The sequence below is a fragment of the Gossypium arboreum genome, chromosome 10 (genome assembly GCF_025698485.1).
Source record: "Gossypium arboreum isolate Shixiya-1 chromosome 10, ASM2569848v2, whole genome shotgun sequence".
Taxonomy (NCBI): Eukaryota; Viridiplantae; Streptophyta; class Magnoliopsida; order Malvales; family Malvaceae; genus Gossypium; species Gossypium arboreum.
Window position 1 is genome coordinate 9,873,726 of NC_069079.1, and position 14,284 is coordinate 9,888,009.

At 30.6% G+C, this 14,284-nt stretch overlaps 1 protein-coding gene and 1 long non-coding RNA gene across 3 annotated transcripts; both read right to left on the reverse strand.

Moving 5' to 3' along the window:
- Positions 1-546: 546 nt before the first annotated feature.
- On the reverse strand, positions 547-2,069 carry LOC108488695 (probable 2-oxoglutarate-dependent dioxygenase AOP1.2). 2 transcript variants are annotated; one of them, XM_053020486.1, is made up of 3 exons: positions 1,507-2,069; positions 1,281-1,410; positions 547-1,007 (listed from the first exon to the last, which is right to left on the reverse strand). In XM_053020486.1, the coding sequence occupies exons 1-3, from the start codon at positions 1,878-1,880 to the stop codon at positions 756-758; spliced, it is 756 nt and encodes a 251-aa protein (XP_052876446.1). In that variant the 5' UTR covers positions 1,881-2,069; the 3' UTR covers positions 547-755. The 2 variants fall into 2 exon arrangements, with proteins under 2 accessions (XP_052876446.1, XP_017648475.1); XM_017792986.2 differs by having other exon boundaries at positions 1,170-1,410.
- A 1,566-nt stretch (positions 2,070-3,635) lies between these two features.
- LOC128281651 (uncharacterized) lies at positions 3,636-6,494 on the reverse strand. Its single transcript, XR_008271902.1, has 2 exons — positions 6,223-6,494; positions 3,636-3,831 (listed from the first exon to the last, which is right to left on the reverse strand). It is a non-coding gene; the product is annotated as an uncharacterized LOC128281651 (long non-coding RNA).
- Positions 6,495-14,284: the final 7,790 nt, after the last annotated feature.

The following is a 14,284-nucleotide window of genomic DNA, read 5'->3' on the forward strand; positions in this document are numbered from 1 at the left end:
AAAATTAATTTGTATGCTTTGAATAATTCTCTTTTTATAGAAATAAGATGAACAAATTAAAACAATGATGAAAATATGTATACCATATATAGTTCAATAGGAGCTTTACGGGCAAGTTATATATAGTTGCAATGACATTAACTTCATTATGAACTTGTAGAGATGTGTGCTGATAGTGTATTATAAAACTAAAAGAAGAATACAAAGATTAAGAGAGAAAGAAAGATAAAGCAATGAAATGGTGATTTGACTTTCACTTAGGATACAATAAGCTTGTACATGCCCTCAATTTATATGGCTTCAAATACCATAAGTTACAAAGCATTAAGGGATTATAAACATTCATTCTTTAGGGGTTACAATAGGATAAATTTGAGGGAGTTACGGATCTCCATTTATCAATGAATTTACAACACATTTTTTTATTTGTTTTTCTTTTAAAATATAATTAACTTTGAAAAAAAAAATTTTAAAGGATTCTTTTTTCAGATTCAATTCTAGTATAGAGAATGCATGTGAGATTACCATAAAATCAGCACCTAACCGTTAAAGCAAGATATGATTGATTATTGAAGAAATAAAATAACTTGCAACCATCACAAGAAGCCCATAGGGTTCCATTAAAAAAAAAAAAAATAGAGACCTCAGTTTTTGAGTACCGCTAAAGCTGGTCAATGCTAGGTAGCAGCACCGATGTAGAAACACACCGATAAAGATATCCTAAAACTTATTATTTTGATTATTACATGACTATCCTAGTGTTGGACACCACAATAAGCTTTAAGACCAGATTGATATCGACCCTCGTTGGAAAAGTAGAAGCCCAAGAATTGAGCGTAATCAAAGGGGTTGTAGAGCAAGGGGTGTGCTTCATCCACTAGCTCTTCTGGTGCCTTTATCATGTAACCTGCTTTTGGGACTGTAAACAATCCAAGCGAATACCTTGGCTTGTCTCCGCTCATCATCACTCGATGATAAGTAGCCTTCAATCGCCCATTTAACCATGCCTGCACCATTAACAAACCAACCCAACTAATTCATTTAATTCATCAATTATGACAAAAAAAAAAACATGGAATGATAATTATATGGAGAGATTCCCCAATGGTGACAATGAAAGAGTCTTTGGATGGTTTGACACCGATCCATTCTCCGCTGCTGCTCTGTACCTCCAATCCGTTAACCTCATTTTGGTACAGAATGGTCACTACGTCCTGATCTGTGTGAGCACCTAGTCCAACTTGCGTTCCACTGGTTTTTGGCCCTTCATATTTCATTACCTTGAGAAGGTAGCCTGTGGAGTCCATGTGCTCATCCACATATTTCTCTACTTGGAAACTCTCTAAGATCATTCTTCTTATCATTTGATCTAACTCTGTTAATTGCTTTGTGAAGGATTGTATAGTTTTGCTGATCAATACAGACAAACATATATATACCAAAATTCATAAAGAGATTGAGGAGAAATTACTGGGAAATTATTTTAAGTGCAATGACTTTATGAACCTGAAACTTGGGTTTCCTTGAGGCCAAAATGTACGAGTCTGGGCTTCGGCTTTTTCGATAACATCTGCATCATCAAAGCCAATGCTCTCAAACAATGGTATTTTAGGATGTTGGCCAATATACCCATGATAAGGTATTTCGGAAACATTGCGACTTTTGATGTGTAAGGGGAGATCAAATAACTCTTCCATGGCTCCAAATACTGCTTCCCTAATCTCCAGAGGGATCTTGTCGAACAAAGCCTCAAAGCAACCGTAGTGTTGAAGGGCTTGTTGGACTTGGCCTTTCGCCAAATCCCACTCAGGGATGCCCGGTTTTAGCTCCGGCTTAGTGAAATCAATGACTGGAAGCTTCAAAGGAGATTGGGAATCCATTTGTGAATTAATTTTGTGCTGTGAATGGTGAGATGTGAAGCAGCGATTGAGCAGAATTTATACACAGCTCCAGCGTTCAGCTATGCCTTTATCCTTTCCGGCCTATGAATGATGAACAGTTTGTCATTTAACATTCAAGAATTCCTTTGATGTCTCCGTCATCATTTCCATAATTTTAATAATATTTATTATTTTATTATATACGCAATCAATATATTCACAAGGCGCGCAGGAATTGACTGATAACATCCTGAATGTAGGGAAGGATGGATGTTGTGTGAACAGTTTTTGAGCTGACCCAACCTTTATACACCGCGGCTGCGTTGTGTTTGTCCTTATCCGCATTTTTAAATTTTAATTCCTTGACAATAAATTATGTGTTTTGCCCCATTTTATAAGGTTTTAAATTTATTTTTGATGTGGACCAATTCTTTAAATAACACATAGCATCCCGTATTTAATGATACATGTCATTTTTTTATTTATACTTTAATACAATACCTTAATATGGCACTTTCCTCCTATGCCAAAAAACAAAATAGGATTCTCATATTTAATTAACCTATTTTCATATTTTAATAAGATAAACCATAAATTTTAAAATATAAAAATCAGATAAATAAAAAATTTCATGTTTTTCCCGTACTCTAAGCTATTTTTTTAACTATGATTTTCATAATTAAGCTATTTTCAATTTATATCATAGTTGCTGTAAGATAAAAGGATAAATTTTAAAAATATATATGAAATTTGAAACTCGTTAACATTTTCTAAGCTTTTTGAAATTAGTTTGAACATTTTTGGGTTGTTTTATTGTCTTTCATTTTTTTATACAATTAATATTTTAGTAATTTAACTATCATATTTCATCCAAATAGGTTATGTATGTTGAATTTGACATATACCGATAATTTTTAGCTATTTGTTTTAGGTAAAAAAAGTCAACTGTTCAATAAATATTAACATATACAATATTTTAAATCAATATAATAGAGATATTGGATTCGCTCGAGACTTTACATGTACAACAAGTACAATTATATAAATAAATTTAATAGTTGGATGGTTAAAATTAATTGTATAAAATACACAAAAAGATATAAAATAACTTTAGTTTTACATCAGCGTAAATGAATCCCTCCCCTTATAACATATATATATATTACAAGGCCTGAGACCAAAGCTAATGTGGAGAACTTATTTTAACGACACATTGACAACTTTTATGTTAAATTATTATATTTTCATATAAAATTTTTAAATAAATAAAATTTGAAAGGTTACATAAACTTTTCAAAATTTATGTAATTTTTTATGTAAAAAAATTTAAAAATTTAAAATATGAGAATAAAATAAACCTAAAACCTTTTAAAACTCATTTCTCTTTTGTGATTTTATTTTCAAATTTATATATTTTAATTTTGTTTTAAAAACTTAAGTAACTTTTACAATTTATTAATTCATTTTAATGAAATAGAAATCTTTTAATTTAAAAGATATTTAAAGTTTGTATATATTATCTCTTGAATAATCTAAAATATAATGATGATTATTATATAAAAATAATTTATAAATTAAAAAAATTAACTCTGACCCATAAGTGTTGGATGCAATGGTAAGGCACATTGTATTCCCAAGGGGTGATACTGATTTGAACCTTGGAGGTGACATTGTTGAAGAGGCAGCCATGAACTTCGAACATGGATCGTAAAACGACCATAAAAAATACCAAAACAAATAATATTACAAAGTAAATTTATAAATTAAAAAAAATTATCGCTTTAATATATATAAAGTAACAACATCTTTGGGAGGCACCCAAGTAACAACAGACATGAATTCAATCTTAGCACACCAAGGATACAAAAAGCGTTCCAAAATTTGATACCGAATGATAAAGGGCAGTGGATAGATCAATTTCCAAGTTGCTGAAAATGTTTAGAATTTGAATCTGAAAATTAAACAAACAAATGATTAGTAAGAATGAAAATATAATTGATTTGAAAAGAAGGAGATTGAAATAAGTGGAGATTGAAATAAGTGGAGATAGATTTAGCCATTTTTTTATGAATTTTTGAAGGAGAAAAGTCAAATATTGTTCTTCAAAAAAAAAACTAAGAATAAATAAAGAGAGATGGAAGAATGATAAAAATGATGATGGCGAGATAGGGAAGAAAGATATATAATGGAGCCCCTCGAAAAACAAACTTCAATAAACTCCACTAATGACTTTAACTGACCCTCCAAGCTAGATAACTTGGCAAACCGAGGGGTGAATAACTCTCACCAACAATCTCAAAATAAGATTGAGTTGAAAACTCTTCTAAAACAAATAAGAAAATATTTCTTGCAAAGGAGAAGAACTCAAAGAGTACTTTTATTCAAATCAAAGTTAGGTGCTCCCTATGGTGGGTGGTTACCCTTTTTTATACGAAAAGCGAGCTAAAAAAAGAGAGAAACAAATCCCTAAAAACTAACCTATAAAATTATGATGGCTAAGAAATAAAAACAAATCCCTAAAATGTAGACTAATATGTGGGCAACTAAGAAAGGTAACTCTGACTTCATAAGAAACTTAAAAGGAAGAAATAAAATACTAAATGAATTTGGTTAGCTTTATGATAGTTGTATATGGACCAAATTTTACAAGAAAACAAATTAACTTGGGCTTAAAAATAAACGTCTTAATTGAGCCATTGACAGATTAAGCCAATAAAAATAAAGTAATTAAGTCTTCAAGTGATCTAAATGAGCTTTAAATGGGCTTGATCTTCAATTGAAGTGCATTTGGGCTACCCTCTTCACAACTTAGGCTCTTGCAAACTTTTTAACATCTTCTATTTAAGACACCTTGTAACACCCTAAATTCAGCCTAAATGTTATGGCCAAATTTAGAGATGTTATTGTAGACTTGTTTTAAAACCTGGAAATTCGTTGATTTGAAAAGCATCGTTAATTTTTGTTATGCAAAAATTCAGTTTATTTGAAAACACATCTTTATTTCCCGTTTTGTGAAACTTTGTTTGTTTACATTTTCTAAAATGTATAACTTTGGAGCGAAAATCTTTAATGTGTTAGATTTTGAAAAAAACACCATTTGTTATTTTGAAAATCCATTGCTTCATAGGAAAATTGAGCATCATCAATAAAAACGGTTAAACAATTTTAGACAAAAAAACAATAATAAAGTCCAAACCTAAAACAGTCCTAGGTGTCCAAGCAGTCCAAAATATAAGAAACACCTTATTTTCAAATTTAAGAAAAATCAAATATACCAAATTATTATAACCAAGCTCCTGACATACTGATCCGTCTAAGTTTAAGGGTTACTTGAAAGAGACAGACAAACAGAAAGTGAGTTTTCAAAACTCAGTGTGTAACTCATTAAATCAGTAGCATAGATTAAATCTCGGGCATATCTCATAATAGAACAGACATAGAACATATATCACATACAAAAATAGAATCAGATGCATATTTTCAATCCTACCCCCATCCGCTACACACCATCTCTGACCATCGCTACGCACCATATAGGGTATTAAATACCCATCCAACCCTACACACCGCTTAGTGTCAATATGACATTTTTTAGAATATTTACAGCTTAGCTGCCAGATTTATAGAAATATGTGTGGTTGAGACACCAAATACGACAAGTTATTATACTGCTCACACTTCATATATACCATCCCAACCTAAATGCACATACAAAAATATCAGATGTCATACATGTATTTTTCATACGTGCTCAATATCAAACTCAAATCATGTTTATCGGATATCAGATCATACACAGCATTTCTCAGGTCATTCATAGCATATTACCTATCTTATATCATATCAAACATGCATATTTATATCTAATTTTACGCTAACATATGATCAGATTTTGAGTTTTATGGCTTAATTTATAACATACCGACCCTATGAAAGGCTTACGGTCGATCAACACAATATTTACAGTCTTAGGAAAAAATTTAGAATTTTGGGCCCACACGTCTGTGTAGCCCACACACCCAAACGGCTTAGACAGTGTGTCACACACGATCCATCACACGGTCCGTCACACGACTGTGTGTCACACACGGCCTACCACATGGCTTGGCACACGACCGTGTGGCACCGACTGTGCAGTTTTTCGGCTTTTGTTGATCGCTATTTTCGTGTTTTTCGTTACACACCTAGGTCAAAAATCTAATGCATGCTCAAAATCGAATATTCCAATACCTAAACACGTCAAATAAACACCACCAATTTTAGTAATGATTAATGAAATCTGACCAAGAATTAACCACAACCGAGCTTAAACGACACTACACAAACTTATCTGCACACTTACCATTAAACGAGCAACACTACACGAATCCTAAGTCTCTGGAGGAACACCAAACAGCCCTTGATCATCTCCTAAAGGCACAACGATGCAATTGCAAACAAAACCTAGTGAACAACCCCTTGTTCTATTGAACATAACAACCCATAATTAAAATAAAATACCAAACGTACAATAGACGAACTGATCTCTTACCCAACACCCGAGCTCGAAGTCATGAGGAAAGAATAAAATATAACAAAAATATGACAGCCAAAATAAAAATAGAAACAAAACAAAAGAACAAGAATCAAAAGAAAGAATAGAAAGGAACTAAATAGAACGATTGCACAGCAGGGTAGATGGAGGCGTGAAAACGGGAAAGGAGGAAACAAACGTGGGGAAAAAAAAGGAGCAGATTACTTGGAAATTCAAAACAAAAATAAAATAAAATGAAATAATAATAAAAATAAAAGAAGTCAAACGTGACACTAGGCTGGGAAGGAAAATAAAATAAAATAAAATAAAACAATAAATTTAAATTTCAAAAAGAATTTAAATCTTATCCCAATTTTAACTAACCAGATTTTTAGAAGTATAATAAAAATCTAAAATCTTTTACAAGCTTGCTAAAAAAAAAAATTATTCCTTACACATATGGAGACCCAAGCATGGAACCACAAGCAGAGACACTAAGTATTTAACCACCCAACTAGAACACATCACATGACAACAACCAACAAATCAAACCCAAACATTGGATATAATATATATTAATTGGATAGAAATTGATTATGGCAAAAAATTGTATTTTGGGAGTATGTTCGTGTTGGTTTAATTAATTTTAATATTAGTGTTGAATTTAATGGCGGTTATCTTGACTATGATAAACGTCAAATGAAAAGCATGGTTTATTTATATGTATATATGTGTGTTGAAGGGATTTTTATTTCAAGTTTATTTTATTTTGTTGAGATTGAATTTTGCATAAATATAATTTGAAAAATAACTTGTGCCATCCTAAAGAATTACCTTACCAAGAACAAGTTGTCATTTTTTATTGAAAGCCTTTAGGTCATAAAATTTGTCTTTGTTCTCTATGAGTTATATTATTCATGTTGCCTCATTAGTTATCCCCATTTGAAGTTGTATTTTCTTGATTTGTTGTAAGAAAATTTATAAATCTATTTTATTATTATTATTTCTTCTATATATTTCTGTTTCGTTTTATTTTTGAGGGAATTTCAAAATTATATATTATTGGGTGCAAGTATTGTAGTAAATCCATCTTGCTAAAACCTCATTTCATTGGAAATTTCATAATTGGCTGGTACTCATGTCTATTCTATGTTTAATTATCATGTTTCCTGCAGAGAAAACAATGAAGAATAAAAGCCATACCCCACCATTTTTTCCTATCACCCACTTCCTTCTCTACTATGGACTATGACAATAGTGATGCCTTTCAAAGCCATCCTTCTAAAGTCAAGCTCTCATGTTCGATATAAAAAAGGATGGGAAAGATAGTTAACACTATAACATCTTTTGAACCAAGAGGTAGTACTTCATCTTCCCAATGTGTTGATATGTCTTTGCCTTCAGAGACCCCCGATTAAGATACTCCTTCTATTAGTTTTGTGGTGGATAGTTCATGACCTCCAATCTAAGGTTCAGGAGCTTAGTACTTCATATTGTATACAATTTGTTACTTTATTTACATTATGACTTTTGGTGACTTTTAATATTTATATTATGACTTTTGGTGATGATTTATTTTATATTATGAGTTTGTACTTTTTGTGATGTTTTTATAATTATATTGTTACTTTAGATTAGAAATAAAAGTAACTAAAAATACTTATTTTGTGTCCTCTTTGTTTAAATTTTCATGACATTTTTAAACATTACAAATAGTTAGATATTTTGTGACCTTTTTTTGTCTAACTTTTCGTGACGTTTTTAACATCAGCAAATAGATAAGCTTTTCATGACATTTTGGTTGGTCAACATGACACTTATAAGAGAAAGAAAATATAACATTTTTTGTGACATTTTAACTTTTTGTGACGTTTAAAATTGTCACAAAAGTGCATTTCTTTTACATTTTTAAAGTGTCACAAATTTTTTGTTACTTTTCATGCATTACGCTTTCCTATATTTCACCTAAAATGTCACGAAACTCTAAAACTACCTTTTCATGACTTTTTGTGTTGTTTTTGTAACGTTTTTGAAATGTCAAGAAAAAATATTTTTGGTGTAATGAGTGATGATTTGGCTTTTTCTCTTATATATAAGTGGCTTTGAATAAAATGATGAATAATATTAGGTAAAAGTATTAGGGAAGCCCTTATATTAGGAGTCGGGTTGCATTTTATCCCCTCTACTCAAAAAATGGGAAAATTAGTCCTTATACTTTAGATCAAAGAGCAGAATGGTCATTTTGTTAAAAATTCCATCCATTTCTACAGTTAAATGCTGATGTTGCTAATGGAGAAACCAAGCACTAACACGTGGCATGTCTCATGTACCTCATGCCGACGTGACAATATTTTAAAATTTTTAAAAAAATCCTAATTTTTTAAAATTTAAAATTAATAAAAATAATGTCTAGAATGATCCTAGACAAATGTTTGTCCAAGCTCGAATGAACTTGGACAACATTTTGTCTAGGTTCATTCTAGAGTGAATTCTTAAATAATTATAAAAATATTTAAAAATTATTATGAATTATAAGAAAATTTAAATAACTTTTAAAATTTTTAAAAATTATAAAAATTATATATACAAACGTATATGTGTAATGACTCAATTTTCAGTGCTGTCGAAAAATACAATTTTAGGACTCCATTTTCATAAATCAAGTCCTTAAATATTTAATAGGGATATTTAAAAAATTAGTATATTGATGAATTGAAATTTGGTTAAGAGATTTAGTCGAAATTGTGAGAAATTAAAGCTCAGGGACTAATTCGTAAAAGTCCAATAACTATAGATTTTTAATTATAATAAGTCTCAATGACTTAAATTGCAATAATCCAAATGGCCAAAATGGTTAATAAACCATTTTAAATTATATTCTAGTAGACGATCATGCATGTATTAATTAAATTAAGAAAATAAAAGTTTAATAGTTAAGAAAACATGATTAATTAAGTAAATAAAGCTTAATTAACTATTAAACCATGTATAAAAGGAAGCTTAGTGGAAGGAGAGAAGATAGATTCATCTTCTCCAATCGGAAAAAGAAGAAACCTAAGAGAAAAACACCATTTTTTATAGTTTGAAGCTTTCAATCTCTAATTCCAAGTCCCTAGCCATTTTTCATTAACTTTTATAGATTTGAGGTCATGGGAGCTTGATTTAGCTAGTCCATGTAATAATTTGTTTTACTGTTAAAGTTTTAAAAGTTTCCATTGTTGAAAGTTGAATGAAATTGGTGTGAAATTATTAGAAATTAATCTTAGTATATGAAAAGGACTAAATTTAAAGCTTAATTGTAAATTTCTTACATTAGGGACCAAATTGAATAAAATGAAAAATTTTCATGAATTTTTGGTAGGAATAGAAAATAGAGAGTCCTTAATGAGTTTTGGTGAAATCAGATTCTAATCTGAGGCTTTAAATTAAAAGTTATGCTTGTCCTGATTTTAGGGACTAAATTGAATAATTTGCAAAACATGTGAAATTTGGTATTTGATTATGAGTTTGCTGGAAATTGATAATTTGATATGTTTTATGATTTTTAGCTAATGACAACACCAAACAGTCGTGAGGGAAAGAAAAAGTGAAAATCGTTGACGAGTGGCGTGCGAAACCTCAATTTGTACTTCTATGATTTAGAATAGATTGAATTCTTGATTATATGTGTTAATTTGATGAATATATGATAATTTGTAAAAGTAACATATTTTAATCCCATTCTTAATGCGTTCTTGGATGATTTATTATGTAAATTAGTGAATTTGATGCTCCTAATCCTTTAAATTCATGTTTCTATACTTAGGTGAGCATAGGGGAGTGAAAGGAGCGAAACATAAGCCAAAATCGGACAAAAGAGCTATTTTCAGGATCCACACAGCCTGGGCATTTCTACACGGGCTAGTCACACACCCGTGTGAGCCAAACGGGCTGGCTACACGCCTATGTGCCAGTCCATGTCGATATCACACCCTGCTTCCTAGATACACGAAAAAACCCAATTTTTAGGCTTTTTGAGCATTCTAAAGCCTATAAATACCAATTAGAAGAAGATCTAAAGGGACAATCAAAGAAGATAGAAGAAAACACTCGAAGAACGCCATCAGAATCAACTTAGAAGTGGATCTCCCTCAAGATCAAAGATCTCCATTTAATTTCTTTCGGAGTTTTATTGAGTTTCTTTATGTCTTGTGGTTATCCTAACTTTGAGAAGTTTCAATTTAGGATTATGAACTAAATTCCGTAGATACCTAGGCGGGATGAAACCTATGATGAATCTTATTATTTAATTTCTATTTTTACGTGATAAATACTTGATTCTTGTTCTCGATTATGTATGCTTATTTCGTGTTTTAATATTTTTGGGATATTAATTCATGTTTAATGTGCTTATTTTATTGGAGTAAAAGTCCTTGTTTAAGAGTAAATCTAGCATAATTGAGTGGAGTTGCATGCAATCCTAGAAATAGGATGACATAAATCTACCGGTTTAGAGTCAAATCTAATAGGGGAATTTATAGATCGAGTTAATGTGACATAGGGGTTTAATTAGAAAGAGATTTCAATTAATCAACCTAGAGTCAGTTGTTCTTACTCTCCAAAGAGATATTAACATAATTTACGGATTTCTAAGGATCAAGACACAAGTGAATAAATTGTTTAATTCAGATTCAGAATAATAGGTGAAGTCTAGGTGGATTCTTTCCTAGGTATTGTATATCTCATTGGTTATCTTCGATTATTTTCCTATTTCATTCTCTGTTGCGTTCTTAGTTAGATTATTTTACTAATTTTAGATTAAAAATAATCGCTCCAATTTGTCGGCGAAATAATAGAAAAACGGTAATTACTAGTACTTTTAGTCCTAGTGAATACGATATTCCCTACTCACCATAACTATACTATTGTTCGATAGGTGCGTTTGTCTTAGTCTTATTTATAGTTAGTTTAGTGACCATCAATATATGTTAAGGCAAGTAAATGATGAGGTTGTAAATGATTTTGATTAGTTGTGATATAAATTATCGTATTAAAGGACTAAAATGAATAAAATAGAAAATGGCTTGAAATATTTGAATTGTGATAGGTAAAACGAAAATTGAAATGAGATAGGTTACGTACATATAACATGATATGAATTATAAACGTTTGATGACAAAATTGGCTATGGTATATTTACATGGTATATTATTATTGCACTTTGGTACCTTATTAACTAGTCAGGCTGAGTTAGATATAGTTGGCATGTCATAGGTTTTGATTGTGTACGAGATTATGGGCTTATGCTCTAAGATGAACCTCAGGTTCCAGGATACGCTTCGTGCTCCAGTATGCACTTCGTGTGCTAGTATGCGTTATGTGTGCCAGCATAAACTTTACATGCCACTTTACCTTTTTTTGGTTTATCTGATGATGTACTTCGGTGCCCATTTGGTGTGTTGGATGGATGATTGGTGTATCCGTTCAATTCCAAGTTGTGTTAATAGGGTTATGAATGGTAAGATGAACAAATGACTTTGTGAAATGGTATAATTAATGATAAGGCCTCACTTATACTTTATGTGAATGGTGATAGAAAGAGCATATGAGCTACTGTATAAAATGTTTGAAAACAAGCCCTAGAGGTCGAAAACGAGCATGAATGAGTCAAACGATTCTAGGAAAAGGGATTGAAAGATAGTTGATCAGGTAAATGATATTAGATCAAATATGGTATGAAACATCATGCTAGCAAAGGCAAATAAAAGTGAGCATTTGACTCATGAATGCTATTAAGTGGGTATAGGGTTAAATATTGATAATTGGATAAGTTAATTAAGTATGAATATATGTATGTTTTAATATATGGTAAATTGGTAAGAATGATTGATATTTTGCAACACAATGGCTTGGATTTTGAGTGCATAATCTCATACATTGTCTTGACATATGTTTATATCTTACTTATGGTGCTATTATGCTATTTTGAATCATAAAAGTACCATTGAGCCCTATTGCTCAGTGTACGATTTGTTTTCTTTGTGTGTAGGTTTAGGTATTCCTCGAAGCCTCGGGACTTGAAGTCAGCATCTAAACTACCATTTCTGACTCAACAAAGTTTGTAAAGTGTATTTCATTTTGGTCTGAAGGCATGTACCTAGCGACATTTTGTTTAATGTCACAAATGGTTATTGTAAATGCATATGTGTTAATTATGTGAATTAATTAGTGTACATGTTTATAAAAGATGTGTTAATGTTGAACGTGGTATTTAAGGCTTGTTTTAATGGGGAATGGCTGAAATTGAAGTCTTGAGATTAGTATATATATGGTTGATGATGTTTTGGTAAGGTTCATTTAGGTACCAAATTGGAGTTCTTGAATTGCAAGTATCAAGTTGCGACGACGTACCTCGAACGTCGTGACAAGAATCAGTTTAGGGCTCACATTGTGACAACGTAGCCTCGAGGTCATGACGAACACTAGTCAGAGAGTCACGTCGCGACGAGGAAAACCCTGAAGTCGCAACATCAATTCAAAAATTTGTAACATTTACAATTTGATCCATTTCGACCTTAGGTTAATAAAAGAGCTTTCGTAGGCTTTTATAAGGCCTATAATTGATAATGCATTGTTTAGTTAGCATGAATTGTATTTAAATGTATATTGACATTGAATTAGATGTTATCGATTGTAGTTGCTCTGGCAATGAATGTGACACCTTATAACTTGAACCCAGTGGTCGGGTCGGGTATTGGGGTGTTACAGCATGTTTAAAGAATTCAAATATAAACCCCCACATATTCTTAATCTAGTTGATATTTTTAGTTAATCAAGTTGATGAGTCCTATTTTATTAATTTATTATAATTCTTAATGAATTTTAAATAATTTTCTATACATAATTTTGTATAATTATTTAAAAAACAACTTCATAATTAACTTAGACACATGGTTGTCTAGTCTTATTTGATCTGGACAACAATTTGTCCAAATTCATTCTAGACATTTTAATAATTTTAAAAAATTATAGTTTCTTATAAATTTTATTATTTTAAAATAATTTTCTATAATTTTTATAATTATTTCAAAACCACACATAAGATGAACTTGGACAACCATTTACCTAGGTTCATTTAAATATGGGCGACCATTTGTCTAGATTCATATTGGATGTAATTTTTAAAATAATTATTTAAAGAATATTTATTTCTCAGATTTTTTAATTTTCAAATATTTTTTGAGATGGCAAAATATGCCAGATCAGAATGAGGCACACATGGCACACCATGTGTCACTATTTGGTTGCTCCGTCAGTCACGTCATCACCTAAAAGTAGAAATAGATGAAATCTTTAACAGAAATATCAAATTACTTTTTGATTTAATGTACAATGACTAATTTGCTAATCATTTTGAGCAGAAGAGAAAATTGTAAATTGCAATTTAGCTCCTAGTACAAAGACTTCCATGGTACTTTTATCTAATCCTACTCATCCTTTAAGTCCATGCCACTTACATAAAAAACTTTGAAAAAAATCAAATCATCTCTTAGCAATATGAAATTTTTAATAGAAAGATCAATTTACATTCTTTTTTCTAACATACAAATTTATCTTCTTCTTTTTAATAGATGTGACAAAAATAATCCATCTTCTAATATAAAGACCTTCAAGGTAATTTCACCTATATTATATTTATATACCCCATACATGTAATATAAATTTATATATAGTTCTATCTCTCTCCCAAGCTCCAAACGCACACACATACATGCAAATATATTTATAGAATATGTTATATAATATATCAACAGGCAAATTTATAATATATACTATATAATATTAGCAAGTCTGTCACATACGTATGTATGTAAAAATTATATTTTAAAACTTATATTTATATAAAAATTGC